Below are 21,216 nucleotides of genomic sequence, written 5' to 3'. Positions count from 1 at the left end.
GACGCGCAGCCTAGGCATTTATCTACAATAAAAAAAACATTTTTACACTGAATCTTCCTTTAATAGCACCTACAGATAGTTAGTGAGCAACTATGAATAAGGCCGATCGACAGACACACACCACACATCATCCGTAAGTTAGCAATCTATGCTAACCGTTATGAACCGCAACCACCTTTGACACGATGATCAAGCAATTGTACAAGGATGCACGCGGCCATCCAGGTTTGTATGAAAATTGTCCATTTATTCACCTCTTACCCTCTCTCTCTGTCGCGCTGTCTATTGTACAAACGTCCCCGCTAGCTCGTGCGGACACGAGCGGCATCGCTTTGAATGCTCTCTCAGTGCGCGCGCGCGCACGCCGAATGAAATGCCAAGACAAGAGCTCCAAAAAAAAAGTGGTCACGTAAAAAAATGTTTACACTTATACCGAAAACATTTTTTAACCGCGGCGCTTACGTGCAAAGAACAATTTGACTAAGAGCACCAGCCGAGCGGCAGCTGGAAAAATCCGTGCACTATCAAGTGACACACACACTGGACACGAGTTGGGATATTGAATGCAATAAATTTGAAGTTTAATTTATGCAGCGTCTAAGTAAAGGATGCCGTGCAGGGAAATAATTCAAATAAGCACTGAACGAAAAAGAACAATGAGCAAAAAATAACGAGAGTTTGGCCAATTAATGCAACGGCATCATTTTACTTTTTAAAAGGACGACCACCGCCATAAACTGGTAAATTGGACGCCTAATTTGTAATGACAAATTCGTTCCTTGCATTTCTCGTGATATATTGGAACGAACGATTGGCCGGTCGTGAGTGAGAATTTATCATGACATTGTGCCAGAGTTCAACCAATGAAACAGCCTGTGCAGTGACCTTTCACCCCCCCCATCCCCCACCACCCACATGACCGTCCAGTGGTTTTCGCTGTCAAGTGAACCGGATTGTACCAACTGACGCGTTCAGCCGAATCAGCTCAAGAGTTCCAGTGTAAAACAAAATGACGCGTTCTTTTTGAAACAACGAAACTAAATGAAGTTTACAAAAAAAGAACACCACCTTATAGCTTTTTAATATTTTTTCTTTCATTTTTTTAAACCACAATAGGATGAAAGTAGATTTTACAACGTACGGGCAAAGACAACTGACGCGCACAATCACAACTTTGTACAGCATGTGGAGAGGGAGTGGAGATTAAAAAAATAACGATCGAAAAAAATATTCTCACAACTGACGTCGTTTTACAACTGCACCTGCAACAACAACAAAACAGAACAGCAGTGATGACAACATTCAAGACAGTGAAGTGGTAGTTTCAGCACCCTGGACAAGATCGCACCGAGTAAGCGAGGAAACGTTGAACCCCGCTAGGGAATACAAATGACTGAACGGTGGGATTGGGCATCGTCAGGATCGAGCAGGTGACCGCGGTGGCTCGAAAATCTGACAAGAGAATCAGCGGGTTTTTTTTATGTATTCCCCAAACAATTAATTCGCCGATCACCGTCATGCCGGCGTGAGCCGATTGGCCAAGCAAGATTTCGACTTTTCAAGAAAAACGTTTTTCCCCCCTCTTTTCATCAGCGGTAAACAGAGTTACATTCCAGTTTTGTGTCAGCTTTAAGGGGGGGGGGGGGGGACCCACATCAAATTGTAAACCAATTATGTTCTCCATGCAATTGTAATATCGTAAATATATCTTTATAATCGTAATTTTTGCGTCAATAAATAAGTCCAGTTCAACTACGATATCCGTTAGTTTGCTTACACCTAAATTTATTTTTTTGCAAAAGGATCGTTCTAGAACAATAAGCATCAAGTGCGTATGGTGCGCTCCTGTAATACCCGATAGCTCATACCAAGCGACAATTGGGGGGGGGGGGGGGGTGTTTCAGCCCATCCCCGTGTGTCCCTTTTTGGATGAGCTCGTGAGAGTGGCCATCGCATTGGAAGAGACAAGTTACACAGGCATGGAAGCACCTTCAACGCGATTTTCCAGTGCGCGCACAACATCGACGCGGCGATGCGGACACAAGGGAAGTCGTAACTTTGACGTTGGCAACAAGACAATAACGTTGCACACAATAACAAGTTACTGCAGACAGTCCAGTGTAACTCATTTGCATTAACAGTGCAGCAAAACAAAACGCACCCTCGTAATTTCACTCGTCTCTGGTGGTAGAAGTGAAATTGCACGCATGACATCACGTCGCATCACCGCCCAACCACCCCCAGCTCTTCATACAGCACCATTCAAGGGTCCCCTACCAACCCCCCCCCCCCCTCGCCCCGGACACCCATGTAGGATACGAACACTTGGGAGCATTCGAACAGGGCGCCAAACTCCGCTGGCGGCTGGAGAACTACGATCAGGGACGAGTTCTTCGGCACGCCGGTGATCGCGCGCAGGCAAGCGGTAAAACGAGACGAGCCTATGCATACGCACGTGCGTTCTTACGTCCGTCCGAGCGTGCGTTCCTAAGAGCGTGCGTCCGTGCGTGCATCCATGCGTGCTGCTTGCTAAAAAAATTCACGGAAGCCTGAACTGAGCACGCACGTCGAGTCGCCTCACACGCACGGCCGCTGGCCGAGCTTGGCCCCGTTGGGCAGTAACCACGACACGCCATGACGTACTAAGGTTCTATGACTTTTATCGTACTTCCCCCATCGAAAATGAACACGCGGGGTGCCGCTGTTGTATAGCATCGTGCAGAGGGGATTTTAAGATAATTGGTGGAAGGGGAGAGGATTGGGAGTAGCAGCAGCCGGGCAGCATGGAGAGAGAGAGCCACAAGATGAGTAGGGCTGAAAAGTGACAGCAGAGAGTTTCAGAAATGTAAAAACCCAGCAATATTCTAGGTTAGCATTTGTTGGATGTTGATAAACTTTGTTGATGAAATCTCGTTGCAGGGCTCAAAGCATCTTTAACGCAGAATCGGTCGAGAGTGTATCTGCTGATTAAGACTTGTACCGTAGAGTGCCGTAAATATTTCTAAAGTATAAATCAAAGGAATGTTTTTTTATTGTGCCTTTTGCAAAACAGTCCATGGTATGGTGATGAAGACTTCAACGTACGTGATAACTCCAACAAAATCAACCAATAATTGTACCCGCTCTCATCAGATCTCAGGAACTAAGCAGGTGTGAGAGCCTGGTTAGTAATTGGATGGGTGACCGCCAGGGCTTGTGCCACGTGTTGGGAGGCGTGGAGATGTGACGTGTGGCCAGGAGAGGGGAGTGTTGAGTGTCCCTCGTCTGTGTGCATTTTTTCTGAGCACTTCCGTTTTTTCAGCATAAACACATAAATGGAATTGGCCAAAAAAATCTAAATGCTGGACCCTGAACTTTAAGACTCAAATCAGGCTTTCTTGGATAAATGAGCATTATCATAATCATCATTCACAATAATTATCTTTAAACATTGACGACGAACTGAAAACCAGGTTACAGCCCACCATCGAGACACACTATTTTGCTTGGGAGATCTGCTTCAGGTGAGGGCCAGCAGGCCTGCAAAGCGAAATAGTTCATACAATGCAACTCGACAAAATGTGGTCTTGCTGCTGCTGTATGTAGAGTAATCGTGGTAATTTTTTATTCGAAAAAAATGTCACTCGGACACCGTTACCTTGGTAGCCTACATGTACCAATGAGGATGTGTGGTCTTTAATGTCTGCTCGGCAGCAGCCACTGTGGCTTGCCCCCAAAATATCCAAACACGGTTGTTGGCGAATCGATAGCCGAGAGCACCACGACCCGTAACGCAGAGACACCAAAAGCAAAGGTTCCCAACGGGGACAGCAATCCCGCATGGGAGTGCACGCAACGCGATCTGCGTTCTCGTCGTCACAACCCGCTGAAAATAAAAAAAGCAAAACCGAACGTGGTCAACGGAACACACACGGAGCTCTTTTGCAAACGCAGGCGCGCGTGCTAAAAACCGCAGTACTGCTTGCGACTATCTTTCTACCCTCAATCAACTCAACACGCGGAATAGGACCCCCAAACACCCCCCCCCCCCCTCCTCATTGTAAACGAGCTGTACGCAGCTTTATGGAGCTACAACCCTGCGGAGACTCAATAGCAGCCAACTACGCGTATTGGACGCGTTCGGTTACACGTAGGCCTTGCCATACGCAGTCGTAACACTATGTAATACAATTTTTGTTCCTGGGTAGTGTCATTTCGTAATTGCTTATGCCTAAAAAGTATAGAAAATGGCTATTATTCCCCACAAACTTTGATTTTGTGACCAGGACAGTGATATTTTGAAATGTACATATTTTCAATGAGAAAGCGGGTCTTTTCGTTCACATAAAGTTAGAAAAAAAACTGATTAATCAAAATTAACATGTATTTATAAAGAGTAGAAAAATTACTACAAAAGATTTATAAGTGAATAGTTTATCGAGATTAACGATTATACTGTAAATAACTTTCACGAATCAGCCCCCAAATGTCGTCTCAAATCATGTTTTCGACCTTATGATTTCCCAGGAAGCCACGAACCACTGCGACAAAGCTGTTCCAAGCTGCTTTCTCCTTACTAGTGAGCTTCTTGGGGAATTAATTGCACTCCAGGATCTTCTTTATCCGTGATCCGATGAAAACACCGGCTTTGACCTTGCCTCAGACAGCTTAGGGAAGAAGTCTTGAAGGTACTTGAAGGCTGCCGACTCCTTATCTACAGCTCTGACAAATTGTTTCATAAGGCCCAATTTGATGTGCAGTGGTGGCATCAGCACCTTCCGGGTGTCCACCAGTGGCTCCCCCACTTGACGTTGTTCCTCCCCACAGAGAACTCGGTCCGCTGTGGCCAGTCCCGCCTGTGGTCGTGCGCCTTGGTGTCTAAATCTTTTGTAGTAATTTTTTATTACTTTAGTATAAATACATGTTCATTTTTATTCATGTTGTTTTTTTCTGACTTTATGTAAACAAAAGGACACAAATTCGCCCGTTTTCTCATTGAAAATAGGTAAATTTCCAAATATCACTGTCCTGGTCACAAAAGCAAAGTTTGTGGGAAATAATAGCAATTTTCTGAAACTTTTGAGGCATAAGCAATTAGGAAATAACACAGGAACAAAAAAAATTGTTACAGTGTAATCAACCGAAGCATTGCTCGAATGTTACGTGAACACACAATTGTGCGAAGTCCATCGCACACTCGGGATAAGTTGGGGGCACAATCGTCGGCCAGCATTCATCACGCGGAATAGTTGCCGCAAGATCATACAATTTGTATTATTTGTTTTGCAAATCTGAATAAATCCGATTGCTGCTTTCCCTAAAAGCAAACAGGATGGCAAATTCCAATTATATCTTAGAGATGGGGGAGGGGGGGGGGGAAATCACATGACAACCCAAGGTTGTTCACTGAATATCTACGAACTGTCTTCATTGGCTAGACATAACTTTCATGACTTTGTGCTGTTGTCATATCAAGTTGCCATCGCTGCCCAGTCAATGTATTGCAAGGTCAGATTTATGGCATTAACTGCCACGGCATTTCCCGAGCGTATCACGGTCCGAAAGTTTCAGATGCCAGACTTGAGATGACAGCTAAAAGGTGGATCCAGTTACTAGTGACACACAATCACACTCCACTGTTTAAATACCAGTTTCCCACAGATAACGACGTCTTTCTAACTTTCAAACAATAAACATGAGGTTAACTTTTTTTATCCTCTGGCGGAAAAAAAAAACACAGTTCAAAGACCCGCAGTGCGTAAAAAAATGTAACGTTCCAACTAAACCGCACGTTAAACACACTATATACAACAATATACATTTAAATACAATACTCCATATACTGCTTCCGTTTTATATATATATACACAACGAGGAACACACAAAGTACAGTCCTACAGCTGTGCGTTATATTGAGTATTCTGAAATTTGGCGTGAGCTTGAACCGTTCTGGGTAACGTAAAAGCGCGACGGGAATTTAACCGTTCCACTTCGGCCGTTTCACGAAGATTACAGCCGTAAAAAGGAAAACGCAGGGATTGCAATCAGCCCACTCTTCAACGCAGACTTGAAGTTAACCGAGTGAACATTTTACAAAGTAGACGTTTATTGCTTTTTCAAGGTTTGCGCTGATAACCCCACTCTTGATGCCGCCCCACCCACCCCGCCACCACTCCGTATAATTCCCCGTCTTAGCCGCTCCCCCGCTAATGGTTCTGCCTATGGGTGTATTAACGTAGGCCTGCCCAACAAAAGATGGCTCTTGCAGCATGTCCTGGATAACGCTCATGATGAAAACAAACAAATAAACAATTTGAGTTCTATGGTAAATCAGAACGTACACAAATATTAATTAAATCGGTGGCAACGAAAATACCAAATCGCGAACGTTTCACTGTTGGTCCTATATGGTCAAATTGGGAATGATTGGAGAGTAGCTAACTCTTGCAAGGAGCCACGTTTCTGAACGAGAAACGCTCACTAAAATGTAATATTTATAATATATTTATATAGCGTCCTGAAACACCTGCCCCACCAAACCGATTGGCTACCAGTTGGACTTTACTTAAATACCCATGTGTTGTTAAGACATTGGTCATGTTTAAATAATTCTCCTGCACTATTATGATTGTAACAAATGTATACACTGCGTGCATCGTAACCTTGAGCACAGTATTCTGTAAATTAATTTTTAAAAAAATAACATTTACTGATAATACGACATCCAGCCTCTTCATCTGTCGGACTGGCTCAAAATTTGTTGAATGAGACGAAACGTCGCGTGTTCAAACAGTGGCATGCGTATTGCGTGCACGAGTCAACGGGAACGCCTGACCACCATGTGGTGTAAAACAGGGCGAACGCCGAGGCCGGGCCTGGTGACATTGCACGGGGTCAATTGGGCAACCCGCACATCAACCAGTGAAACGAGACGAAACGATAGAACGAAACATTTGCGCCAATGTTAAAATGTAAGAATGTAAAAAGGAGAGCTTTGCCTCAGCATTACACGTCTTTTTTACACAAAAGCATACGTTTGGAAAACGTATAAGAAGTGTTCAATTGTAGGAAGGGTATTACTCCGCGGTATGACCGCATGGGCTGTATACTAGTGTGTATTAACTGCATAAGTCATACGAATGCAACGACTCAACGGATTAAAGGTGAAGCTTACTCTCACATTACACACAACAAAACTTGCGTAGAAGGATTTTTATAATGTTCCATTAAAATTTTGATCCAACCAAAGATTTACAAAGGTAATATTTTAGAACGTTCGGTGTCCGTGCCATTCTTCTAGAGCAAGGCAATCACGAAGGTGCTATGTTTAACAGTAGTTTCACAGTAGGGGGCGATGCTGCTACGCGCAATCCCGATCGAGTAATTTGCTCTAATTATTTCTATCGGAAAATTTGGACCGTGATGCCGGCACACAATGGCCTCTATTTAAATGACGTTACGGGATTTTTACTGTCCACTGAGAAGCAGACGCCACGTATTGTACGGTTAACACACCGGCGGTATTAACAAGGGCAGTCCGTCAGTCTTGAACTACAAACCTCTGCTATGAGCTACCAACACACACCCCCGCTCGACCATGTAAATCTGCAATGGTTCCGTCCTTCGTACCATTAGATTCTGGAATGTCATACCGCTGTTATAGCCGTGCCGCTATAGAGCGTAGATTGATCAAAATGTCATGTAAAGACAATCAACGCAACAATAAAACTGTGGAGTTGCGTTATCTATAATTCCTCGACTTGTTTAAGAGGTGAATCGTTACATCCGATAACAAATAAGAACACAACCAAACATCGATACAATGCATACGTGCTTGTGTACAGATGTACGCCCACCTATATACTATACTTGTATGCCATATGTACCATTGTTTGCTTTTTAAAAGGGCTGTATGAATGTTAAGATTATATAGAGGGCACTCCCTTTGCTGTCTGTGTCGATATATTACATGCAGAAGCATACGCATGCATACTCCGCATGTACGTATATACAGTATATACATATACACACATCTGCATGTACACATATACAGAAATATACAATTGTACATGTGCACATGCACGGCCACTGCAAAATTAAAAGTTGACGTAAGGTGTTGTTCCATGTGAAAAATAGTTGCATCTTTAAAAACCTCGAGCAACATTTAAAATGCAAACGCATACGTTTCCAAAATTCTACGGAGCAATACGCGGGTGATGCAAAGAATAGGAATGCAATTGGGTATAGTTTTCGTGGTGGGTGTTTTAGTATCGCCACGCCAAGTGGCAACTTGCAAGCCTGGCGCCCCAAGCGCAAAGGCTTGGAATGTTCCATTTAATTTGTATTCTTTTTTTTTCCAAAATGTATTTTCACCTAGGAAATCCCCTCCAGATGGAACATCTCTGCTTGAAAGGGTGTCCAGGGAAATTGTAGGGCATTCCTAAAAAGGGCACAACATCTACTCCTTTCTCTGGCACACAGTACAGGGCAGACCTCGCTTAGAGCTCAAGATGCGTTTCTGGAGAAGTGAACGCTAATCGAATCAGCACTAAAAGGGGCCATTATACCATTGCATATATGGGGATGCGTTCCTGGCGGCATTTTCATTTGTATGAGCAATATATGTGGGCTTCATTGGGGTATCAGTAATAGCGCTATTATGAATACAGATAGTAACCATTATTTAATAAATAAAAATAATTTATAACATCGGTATTACGTAACTGTACTCAAGAGTGCATTCTATTGTACTCCTCCGACAAGGCAGCGGCGGGAGATGAGGTTTGAGGAGCTGCTGTGGCGCTCCAAATGCGGGTCACTCACCAAAAAACTCCAGAACCTCAGTGATCTTAGCGATGCCCTCGGTCTCAATTTCTGTGGCGAGGTTAATTTTACGTGGAGCCTGAGACTCTATCCTGGTCTCGTGAGCTTTCACCCAGCTAACAATATATTTTTTTTACTTACGCAATCGTGATGACGAATCGTGGCAATTGAATCGCAGGGGGAGCGGTTTGGATAGTTCAGAGCCGTACGTCGCTCTCTTTGGCTGAGCGAATAATGGGGGGCGGGTACGTTTCCTCTGACAGCGCTGCATGTTCTCACTCGGAAGGGCTTCGAATATTTTTTTCCCCCACATTTTGTTGTTTTTTTTACAAAATTTCTCCAGAACAAAGAGCACCAAAACGAATCGGCGTTCTCCAGGGTCACGCGAAGCGAGGTCCTGCCTGCACCCTAGCAATTGGTTGGACCCAAATCAGTAACTCGGTGAGTTCAAGAGGAATGAAGACAAATTAAAAAAAATGGAAATGTGACCCTGCGCAGTAATGCTAACGTATGGGATAAGGAAAATGCTGTGGACGCTGGCAACGACAAAAAAAACATTAAACACAATAGGTCTGCATAGTAGTGTTAAGCGACAATGTACGGGCAAGGGTACACTCCTATACTTCACATTTCTTTTTTTTAAGCTGAAAAACCCGAAATATTTTTTGGCAACATCAGGCATGATAACAATTTCACTCTCATGGAACATCCTAATATAATACATTAGTTTTTTTTTTACTATTCAACCATGCATGTCTGGAACATTTATGGCACACAGATGGACCCTAGTTTATTGTGGTAGAATAGGCAGTTTCCCACGAATAATTCGTGGGAAATGGTCAATTTCCACTGCGTTACGACATTCGGAAGTTTTTCAGCCACAAATTGGAATGAAAATTATTTATGCCAAGATACAAATCGGGTCCAACATACGGGACGTATACACACAGTGCGCACTGTCAGCCATCACTCGTCAATCAAGCTGAGAGAGCTCAGAGTGAAGAGTTAAAATCTTTAGTTGGCCAGCCTGAGACAAACGATTAAGTGTACTGGAGCCTCATTGTGAAGGGCATCGATTCACAAAAAAATTACTAAAGGGGAAGCAACTATGACACATTCATAAGATATTTCCGCTGAACACACCTTAGATCCACTCGTCTGAAATTGTTCCACAAACAATACTATTTTAATGAGCCACATTAAAATTACATTTTACACCCCGTGTGGCCAGTGACTGCAGGCAAATATCAAGAGGGGCAGTACTGCATCACTGACTCTCGGCTAACAATGTCAATCTGGGTTAAAACTTGCTAAAACTGTGACAAAAACGACTCTCATACCAATAGTTTGCCCCACCACCTCCTACTGGGCTGACTCACACCCATCTCTGAGCCCAGGTGCTTAGTCACATTTTACCGCACAGGGGCAGCTGTCAAAAAGGGGGTTCCAGGCTCCGAGATGTTTCATTACGTGATAGGGAAAGCGCAACATACATGCAAGCACCATTCATTCACGTTATGCCCATGTCAAATATCTCAAAGAGGGCAATGTAAATGCGAGTTGTTTGTTGTTGTAATTTGTCTCGGTTTTTTTTGGGCATAAACCGTATTTGAAAATATAATGCTTAAAATGTGCTTATGCAGCAAAAATGAACACGACACTTGATATTTTCCCAAACCCATCAACGCAAGTCCATACCCTCTGGGATCTTAAAAAACCCAAAACCAACACCATTGCCGCCAGCTGGTGACAAAATATTTCCCCCATGAGAGAAATCCTTTAAATGTTTCATGGGACCTCCTTTGCCAGTACCAAAATATTGTAGGTTTTCCCCTTTTTTCTGACAACAAAACAGGTGTTAAGATGTTAAAACACCAAACTAAAACATTTTACAAGGAACCATGTCTGCATTAACCACAATGTTTCTGGTCAGAATGCAAACAAAAAACATACTCTGATAATATATGCATTGTCCTTGACGCCTTTTGGCATCCTCCGGTCTAACACCGTTTGAGACGAGGCTCAAAAGAAAGCTGTCTCTCGTGTGGACCAATCAGTTTCAAGGACAATGCATATATTATCACAGTATGTTTTTTGTTTGCATTCTGACCACAATACTTATGGTTCCTTGTAAAAGGTTTCAGTTTGGTGTTTAAACATCTTAACACCTTTGACTTAAAGCTTTCGTGACTGCAGGGATTCATATTCTTGGCTCTTTCGGTAAAGTCACTTTATCGAAAGAACCAAGAAGATCTTAACACCTGTTTTGTTGCCAGAAAAAAGGGGAAAAACCTACCATCTCATTTAAATGATGTGTCATACTGCATTTACAAACAACTGCAATTGTGGTTTTTACTACGTTTTGTAATTCCGTCAATGAGGCAAGGGGATTGTAATGTGTAAAATATGACTTGACGGCGTGACCATCTGGGAAGGTCGCTGCCACGTTCATGGTTGCTTAAATGGGTCTTCGACTATAATCTGCCCCTGTCTCCAATTAAAACTGTCAACACGATCACACACTGCAAAGTGGGTCAAGCCAGGTTCTAAACAACAATTCTAACAAAACGTCCTGGGACGGCAGCTCACAAGCCGTACTGCGTGCGATAATACTGCGATGTATCCCACTGAGTCGAGTGAATGCAGACGGCGGTACACAGGAACAATACAGCTTAAGCGGATTTGGCCATTTGTAATGCCCTGCTATGAGTGGTGTGTGAATTGCTCAAAGGATGAGAGAGTTTTGGGGCTATCTGGGGGTTATGAGAAATGGCAAGATATTCTAATCTGCTCATTTGTTCAACTTTTCCAAATCACATCAATGTGATCTATTTGTAATGCAATTAATTACGCGAAATTCAATTCAAAGTTCAATTCGTTCCTTAATTTAAACCAGGTGAAAGCCCTCCGAGATTTGCACCTTCTTTTGTGAAAGACACCTCAGTAAAATATAGCTGCAAAGGAACGCAACGCAGTAACAAAACCAATGACGGCAGTGCGATTAAAGCCTGTAAACGACACAGCCGACTACTCCCGCAAACGATGCCACAGGATCCTCGATGTCCATCCATAATACTGCATGCGATCCCCACGCTATTCACCGGCAACCAAGTGATTAAGATGTGATAGGTTTCTGGAAGGGAGACAGCACAGATTATGACGACGGGGCACACAAACGCTCGTCCTTAAACCGCCCGTAAGGTCTCCGTCGCGCTCCCTGCATGAGCTGTCGCGGAGTGTGCGTGCGTGCTTTGTCCGGTGTGCGAGTGGTGTTTAAGGAGGGGGCGAGTGGAAGCAGACGGTCAAAGTGGAACACGTGGACGGACATGTGCGTGCAAGTGAGCTGCTGTAAACGCACCACACGGAGTTGCGCCACGCTCCGTGTCTTTCAGAACCCCCGTTCATCGAGCCATCGGTCAGTGCCATCGGAAAAAAACCACATCGGCGATAGGAAAGGTACTGTCAGAATAAACCGGCATTCTTACGAAGGTATTACATCACATGCCCCGTGGGTCTCCTATCTTCTCCTTTAACGAATGCCTTGGCATGCTTCAACAATTATTCGTAAAATTATCACCGCCTATCATGTCTTGTCCGAGAAATACGTAAAACTTAACCTACTTGCGAAGCTATTAATTATCAGTGGGCATCATAATATTTACTTTAACTCATGTCGTACCCATTAAGACGTGAAAATGTCATTTTGACGCAAGCAAAACGAGCAAGTACTGACTATTCTAAATTTGCCTTCAGAACAACAACACCTGAAGCAACGGAGTGCGGGGTTGCGAAGGAGGAAGGAGGCTGCATCGCTAAGAGGAAGGTGTAAACTCTTCAGCATTCTCAGCAAGGTGTACTCCATCGCTTACTTGTTAAAACATTACCCATCGGGGGATTGAACGGGCCCAATAGGTGGGCAGGGAAGGGAATTAAATAAAAACGAAAAATAAATAACATTATCTTTTACGACAGGATCTTACGCACAAACACGTTTTGTCACAGGCTACAGACCCAGTCAGGTTCCTTTTTAGGAATAATTTAGTGTTTCAGTAGTTTAAAATCTGAGCAGGAGAAAATTAAATTAAATTGAACGCAAGCTGCTACAAAGTGCATAGATGCGACTCAGACCAGTTTAAGAATTCTTGAGTAGCATGGGTGACGATGTTGGTTCAAACATTGCCCCATTTCTTAACACGCTGTCCTATGCCACACGACTATGCATAACATCTTACTGTCGGACAGATTAAATGATGAAAGACAATAACAAAACGCTGAAAACAACCTCAACAGACATTTCAACACAGGAATTTGTAATTGACCACTCTATTGGTGGGATCTGGGAAGCACAGCGGAACAGTTCACAGTTGTAGGCAAAACACCCATCGCGATAGTTAGTATTTCAAGCAGTTCCAATCCACAACGAAAATGGGTCCGTTCAAATTCACTATCTTTTTGCTACAGCGAGCTCTTTGAATGGTGAGAGAGCGTGTGGTATAATTCAGCTCAATCAAGTCCGGTTCGAGGCACCAGATAAAAATCCACGGTCCACGCTGCTGCAGTCAAGCGCAAAGTTAGACACGTGACGTTTTGTAGGCCCACCAACGATGGTGCTGCTACGTTCGTGATCAAAACAGGAGGGGGGAGCAGTTGGGGACAAGAACGATCCGAGACATATGCGACAATTATCCAAACTGAAACCACCCAAAACAAACACTTAACACTTGAACTTAAACTTTCAGCATCGACCAGGGGAGCAGTTTAAGACTTTAGAAGAGAGCTGTGCTGGAATGAGTTGGGGGGACTGGGTGAGCAGTGTCACGTGAATGCACGTGTGGAAGCAAGGCTTTTCTGGCATTCGTGGGAAAAGCCTTGTGCGCCTTGCATGGGAGGAAACCTTCACTTTATCTTTGAGCAATGGTCCATTGATAATAACAAAAATATTTAGAACCCAATTTTTGTCTGGTGTAAAGCCTAAAGGCCGTGATCCACTCGGGCAATCGATGCCGGCAATCGCCACCGGCACTGGTTGCACAATCATTTCACAGCGTAAAAATCGAATTGCCCAAAGTCTGAATAATTCTGACCAAGCTGCCCCCTAAAAGCGGGCAGCCGGGGCGGCAATGTCCATTCAGATCAGAGAAAGAGCACACGTGACTGCCGAAGAGTGTCGTGCTTTCTTTGCCTGACAAAACATGGTGGGGCTTCCAAATCCAGCATGAGTGGGATCTGGACAGATTAAAGAGAACGCTTTCTGACCAAATGATTTGATCTGGTATGTAATGCATTGTATTGACGAAGTGAATGGCTAACTGACTAGTAATAATGGACTGCATAAGCTACTGAATGACCAGTTTACATAACTAGTGACGAGTACTAGGCCTACCCCATACACAATCAACAGTTTCATTTACAGTCAGTAGATCAATCATTGTTCGGCGTACACACTTATTATCTAGGCTTGCTTTGATTGGCTAGAGAAAGCTCTGTCACTCCATTCTATTGCCCACCCAAGCTTCCATCGTCGCTCATGGTTAATGTATTGCCGGTGATGATTGCTGGCCACGATCGCCCTGCAATTGCCAGAGTGGTTCATGGGCTTAAAGAAACTGCAAACTATCCCCCTTAACATGTCAAGGAATGCTACCATTGGAAGCGGTCTCGGCAACTTTATTTTCAAACGTTTAGCCAACCCTAAAATGGCCACGGCTAAAATGCTCCCCCCCCTCTGTTTATAGAAATAAAAAGGGGATAAAACCCAAAACAGCAGTGCAAATCAAGCTACCTGTGAGTGCAGCTTGCGCCAGCTAGCCCGGAGTGAGCGTGCGAGAAAGCGCCATCACACGAGACAAGCGGAAGGGGGATCCGCTCGCCGCGTTCCACGCGGGCGCCGCAGCAGCACTTTCAAGGCAAAAAGAATGGCAGTGCAGTCCAACGTTGTGGCCATAACGTAACCCGCTCTTGCAGAATCGACTAAACACGCGCATTGCTTATCATTGGGTTGCGATCAATATCACTGACTTATTATCAGGTTTCTCGTCATTTTATGTTTTGCGCCATTGGCAACGCGGCAACTGAGCGATTCCGTAATTTCCGTGCGGGTCGGCAGAGGGAGTTTGTCGCTTGTTTTGTTTTTAGTTCCCATCACAGTTTTCCAAGGGATGCTAGCAGGGTGCGGCCCCATGGCCGGCAAAACCTCACCGCTCGCTTCGCCCTCACTCCACAGCGACCGCACCTCACGCGCAAACAGTTCTTGCCCAAAGGCCCCTCCTCCCGCCGCTTCGCCCACCCGGCGGGGAAAATTCACAAATTCGGCTCGCACAGCGGCACCGTCCCGTCCTGGCTCTGCCCTTCCACGTCCATGTCGAGCAGGGTGCCCACGCTGCTCGACGTGCAGAAGGGGTCTCCGGCGGCAGGCGATAAGGCGCCGCCACGACCGCCGACACTAAACGCCGGCTCGGTGGAGCGACGCGCCAGCAGCAGGTGTTGCGGAGATACGGCGCCCAACGCACGGAACGGAGAGTGCGCCTCGGCCTCCGTTTCACCCGCTAGCCCGCGATGATGCTGCTGGCGCAACACCACGCCCAAGTGGTGATCGCCGCCGGTGGCGGCACCCAACTGCCAATGCGGCTGGTGCTGGTGGCGATGGCAGTGGTGCTGCGCGTCGCCGTCGAAGCTCGACTGCCGAAAGGTGGGCGGCAGCGCGTGGTGTGCCGGCGAAGAGTAGCTGGCGCGGAGGTGCGCGGGCGCGCCGAAGTCGCCGGCACTGCCTGTCGGTGTGGCCGTCCCGGAGTTGCTGGCCGGGGAGTCGGTGCCGCCGTCATGGCGGCCACCCGGCGACATGAAGCGCCAGGGGTCGATGCGGCTGCGTGCCGTCCCCGCCGCCGCGGGGCCGGCCCCGCCTGACGCCGAGCCGCCGGTGCCGCCGCCGGGCGAGGGTCGGGGCCGCGGCGTGAACTCGAGCGTGCGGGGGCGCTCCAGCGCGGGGTCGTGAGAAGCGTCGTCTGATGGGTGGCGCCGCGGGGCCGGCGCCAGCATCGACCGTGGATCCGGCAGGCGCGGGAGCCCGTGGCATGGGCCCTCGCCCACGCCGTTGGCTACAGGGAAAGGGGCGGCGAAAAGAGCTAGATCGCTACCGTGCCGGTGACGGCGGAGGGGGATTTCTGCTGCGAGGGGATAAATGTTTTGAACAAAGATGGCGCTCAACCATGGGAATGTGGAATTTCCAGCATGGGCCTCATCGAGCCGAACCTAAATTGCTTGAACGTTATGGGAATCACTCTTAACTTTACTTAAAAACAACACCGAGAATGGAATTATGAATAAAGAATCACAAAACTCACCGGAGAATATCATTAATTATTGCCTGAATTAAGCAGTGAAAATTTGCTAAATGCTTTGCACTGCTGAAATTACACAGCAACAACCCTGCATAAGGTTTCAATTAAACTCGCGTAAGTTTGCTTTTCATTTGCTATGTTACTGTGCTGTGCACCAATACTACCGCATTCCACATTTCATGGATGATTCTGTGATTGTCCTTTCAAGGTTTTTCTGCACAATTGACATCACAGAGAAATCTCTGTTCCTTCACTCGAGACATCCTGCTGACGAGAGATACGCACATCTCATTTAACGGAGCACGAACGGATCTGAGGGTTACAAAGAGCATGGGATTGTGGGTCACACTCTCCTTGTGAGAGAGGAGGGAGAGGACTCTAAGAGGAGGGAGGGATTTCAGTAGCCAATAAATTATTTATATTCAGGGAACTGCATTAAAAGTTACAAGGACAGAGAAATTGTGGGTAGGTGGGAGGTTGGAAATGAAATGCGAATGGGACCTTATGAGTAGGGGATCGCGGGGGCAAGAGGAAGTGGAATTGTGGATGAAGGAGTGGAGGAAGGAGGCAGCACTAACTCGTCGGAGGGAAACCCCCATCGCTGCCGTCCGATGGCGTGCGCTGGTGCGCCGGCCCGTTCTGCCCCGGCAGCGCGCCGTCCGACGGAGTCCTCCGGTGCCTCCTGGCCACGGCGCCGGCCGCCGCGGGGAGCAGCACGTGCGTGGGCGTGAGCGACTGGCCCGGCTCGCGCTTGAAGCTCTCCACGCGGCAGTCCACGAGCGGATTACGCGTGCGCGACACCGCCGCGGCCATCCCGGCGTCCTCGTACGGCGACGAAGACGGCGAGCGGGGGGCAGCTGCCGTCACGCGCAGCGCCACGCCGCCGCCCGGCGTCGGCGGAGAGTCGACGCTCGGCGGAGTCTCGATCTCGTCGCTGTCCGAGCGCAGCAGCGAGCGCGTCGAGTTGCACTCGGAGATGGACGACAGCGAGTCGAGCGTGACCGACGCGTGCGGCTCGCCGCCGGGCCCCGACGCGGCCGCCGCCAGCGCCGCTGCCGCCGCCTCCTCCTTCTTGGTGGGCTTGCGGCTCGGCGGGCTGGAGCTGCGGCGGAAGCGGCCCGTGCGCTGGAAGAGGCCCTCCTTCTTTTTGGTGGAGCCTACGCCCACCCCAACGCCGACCCCGACACCGCGGTCCGCCGAGCGGTCCCGTTCCGCTGGTTCAAGGTCATCGGGAAGCCCGCCCAGCACCTGCTGCTTCCACACCTCACGTATGTCCACGCCCAGCACCACCGATGCCAGCACGGCGGCGCAGTCCAGCAGCGCCAGCTCGCAGCGCTTGCGCTGGGTAGGCTGCCGCTTCAGGCTGTTTGTCGGGGTCACCTGTGGAATTGACACGAAGAAAAGTGTCTGTGAACAATATGAAAGACTTGGTGTGTGATCCAAGCTTCGTTTGGACACTGAGTATTCATAATTAGCATTTTTACAAGATGTTTAAGTAAACAACCACATCCCAATCGTGCCATTATGATGTGATACTAATAAATATGCCACTTAAAATTAGTGTGCCGTTCCAGCCGCACTCTCTTTAATGCTTTTGCAACTAAGGTTGAAAACGTTTATGCACTCTGTCCATTCATCCATAGTAGGAGGGGCACTATAACTATCACGAACCAAAATACAATAGGAACGGTACTTTAGGACGACGTCTTGGTGTTTAGGGCCTTACCCTATCGAAAACTGTCAAACCCGACCCAATGGTTTCCCAAAACGAGACACTAACCTGAGCATAATGGAACTAATTGCAAATACGCAGACGCCTTCGGCAGACAGCTTCCCATAGACTTACGTCCCGCTGATTAAATACACTTCCGCGGACAAACGCTCGACGGAATGCATGACACAACAATTCTGCGCGCGACGTTTGTTTCGAGAGGCCAAGCGGGAACCTGCGGCGTGCTGGAGGCCGAGTTAACGGGCGTGGGCTCCTCGGTGGTGTCGCTCCCTTGTCCGCACGCCACGGCGGGGGAGGCGGTGGCGACAGCGGCGGCGACGGCAATGGCGGCAATGGCGCCGTTCCCAGGCCACGAGTTGCGTGCGCCCGTGAGCGGGAGCTCGAGTTGTGCACCCGTCGCCTGAGGCGTGGGGTCCGAGCTGGCCTGGGGCTCGGGCGAGGGCACGGCGTCGCCACTCTCGCCTGTGGTCCCATCAACGTCGCGTCGCCCACACAGCGCGCGCCAGAGTTGGTCAGATCTCAAAAGGCTAAACAGAGTTGAGCCTGGTAAATATTTGTAACTGGGGCCACTTGAAGATCAAACCTCACTCCCTGGGTTTGATCTTCCATGAAGCTCATGATCGAACTCTAAATCGAACCCACTGCACAAACCATGGCAACAGATGCAGATACCTGATGCACAAATTGAATATTAACAACTCACCAGTTGTGTGCGACTGTGGTCACCCGGAACAGACCGTACAACTTACAACAACGAAATGCCCGATACACAATTACGACGGAGACATCACAGCCATACACTCCACTGCTCCTGACACGGTCATCTGACTTGACCACCCACCTGAATGTGAAATTGTAGTTGTTGCTGTGCAACTATATCGGCCATACGAAAGAAGAAAACTGTGGGAATAATACACTTTGTAGGCTCGAGCTGTAAGATGACCAGGCTATGGCAGAACAGCAATGGACTCTTGAAAATATCTGTGCATTGATTTGAGTCCGACCCACTCACATCAGTAGGTATCCTCTGGGTACTCCAGTTTCCTGTCGCAGGCACACCACTTACGACTGGAATTAGGATAAACATCCAATCCCCTGAGGACCCCAGTGAATGGGGTCCTCTGGGACCCTCGATGAGCCACGTAGATTTGACAAACCTATACTTACCAGACCTGAAAGATGGCCAGAAGATGGCAGTACAAGCAAGTGAATTTGTGATCCTACTGTATGGACCTCACAGTGTAATCAAAAATAAATCAAATCAACAAGAATTTGGCACACAATCCTCCTAAACATATATCCAGACACAGTGATGCTCTCTCGAAAACAGATCTATATTCTTATTCAAAGGCAGTGCTCGTCGCCGGTTTACACCCATGAGCCAGTGGGGGAAATTCCACATTTCTATGGTGGGGATAGGTCTAGGCAAAGGACAACTGTTGATAACCCCACAAGGTCACACTCATTTTATCAACTCAGGAGGAGTCTTCTTCTTTTGTATAGCTAATGCAGAGCAATAACTACAATTTCAACAACTACAATTTCCGATCATCCACCTGCTGGTCTCCAGAGCAACAACACAAGCCACGCCAGAGGCCATCTTCAGGGCCAAACAATGTGCCCAGGAGGAGTGATTCGCTCAGTCAACCCTCCCCCCCCCGACCAGAATTTGAACTCGCAACATTCCCATTGTAAGCCGCTCGCTCTATCACCGAGCGCCACCTGGCATATACTATCTATAATTTTGCACGAAATCTGGATGCGTTGACACGCAAGAGGCGGACAGATTGGGGAGCCGCGTCCAACTCAGCCACGCGAAATCAAGGCCCAGTTCCACATGTGGAACGGGGGTGGGGGAGAAGGCACGCACCCGTCTCGTGCAGGCATGAGAAGCCCACAGCCGCGGGCAGACCGGCTCGCTGCGGCGTCTTGCCCAGGTTGGGAGTGCTCGACGACCACTGCTTGTTCTCATCCGACAACGGCGTGAGCCTGTGGGTGGGTGGCAATGGGGACGGGGGGGGGGGAACGACAGGAGGGGGGTGTGCGGGACAAACAGTGGGGATGGTCACGGGCCAAAGGGGCACGCATGGATAGGTTAATACACTTGCGGAATACACAGTTGCGAATTAATACATTTTGAAGGAATCCAAATATAATGTGCGTAAAAGCAGACTGGTGATAGCACCGGAAGTCATGCATCCTGTATCGAGGGGTGTCCCTGAAAACAATAGCCCACGTCCACATTCAAATTCAGTCTCAAGTATCTTTTGTAGGAGGGTCCTGCCAAGTTTTCTCAAGTGGGGGGGGGGGGGGGTGTTAAAGTTGCTGTGTGTGATCTTAATTGAGTAATTTGCAGGTAATTTTTCAGCATTAGGATGTTTGCCCAATATCAGTCGCGTAGTGCATGCGTGTGTTTTTTAAGCTATCGGAGGAAACCGAACAGCTCGGAGCATACCCAGTTTTTACAAACTCCAGATGAAAGGCCAAGCTGCCGCCCAATATAACATTAGTGAGTGAAGAGGCAGTAAGAAAAATACTTTACATTCAGTTTGTTGCTTATCTGCAGACTCTAAGTACATAAAATATATAATACAGGCATACCCCAGTATCCACCCAGAATGCATTCCTAAAAAACACAACGTGGTGGTGAGGCGTTTCCCATCTGTGCTTGTACAGACTTAGGCAAATACACAAGAATTCAGAAGCACACAAAGAATGATTATTTAAGCAAAACAAGACTATTGGAGAAAGGTCTGCGATGGAGCATCTTGTAAGGCGAACAAGACACAAAATAATCAGAGGTGTGGCGTGCACCAAGACAGATATCCCTGCGATAACGTTCATACATTGTACAAGGTGCTAATTTAAAGCAAAATTTACCAAAACGGGACCCAAGTCCGATTTGGATACCATGTGCCATGGATGTAGCCTACGGGTGGAAACTGAACCCAGATTGTCGAGATCCTAAATGCAATCGATAACCAATGCGCCATCTCACCCCACATTAACCGCACACACAAAAGACAAAGAACCCCCACAAAGCCTCAACAGACTGTTGTGGCAAGCACCGTTCGTGAACACCTATGAATGCCTGCACGACACACGACGGGGGTGGATGGACATTACCGCGCCCGGCCGCCTTTATCGCTTCAGTGTTTACACACCGCACCAGGTACTCATTTGAGGCCAAGTCGAACACAAACACACTAAGTCACAAAGATACAAAGACACACACATGAGACACACCACCCGGAAATAAGAGGCAGGAACAAAGCAACAAAATCAAGTTCGGTGAGGAGGTCGCGCCAGCCAGCTGCTCAACTCAGCACGGCGGCATCAGAAAGG

General features: G+C 47.3%; 1 protein-coding gene across 2 annotated transcripts in view; it reads right to left on the bottom strand.

The window, feature by feature from the left end:
- Positions 1–226: 226 nt before the first annotated feature.
- Positions 227–21,216, bottom strand: part of LOC116943327 (mitogen-activated protein kinase kinase kinase 9-like) — a 92,257-nt gene continuing 71,267 nt past the window's right edge. For both annotated transcript variants that reach the window (XM_032956120.2, XM_032956121.2), the window contains 4 exons: positions 19,742–19,860; positions 18,086–18,333; positions 16,718–17,519; positions 227–15,896 (listed from right to left, as the gene is read on the bottom strand). In XM_032956120.2, coding sequence (XP_032812011.2) covers positions 15,103–15,896; positions 16,718–17,519; positions 18,086–18,333; positions 19,742–19,860 — 1,963 coding nt within the window. In that variant the 3' untranslated portion in view covers positions 227–15,102. The remainder of the gene's footprint in view (positions 15,897–16,717; positions 17,520–18,085; positions 18,334–19,741; positions 19,861–21,216) is intronic.

The sequence above is a fragment of the Petromyzon marinus genome, chromosome 17, assembly GCF_048934315.1.
Source record: "Petromyzon marinus isolate PM22_M1 ecotype Great Lakes invasive population chromosome 17, UKy_Petmar_22M1.pri1.0, whole genome shotgun sequence".
Taxonomy (NCBI): Eukaryota; Metazoa; Chordata; class Hyperoartia; order Petromyzontiformes; family Petromyzontidae; genus Petromyzon; species Petromyzon marinus.
The sequence above is the reverse complement of the archived record's forward strand: the minus strand, read 5'-3'. Positions and strand labels throughout refer to the sequence as shown.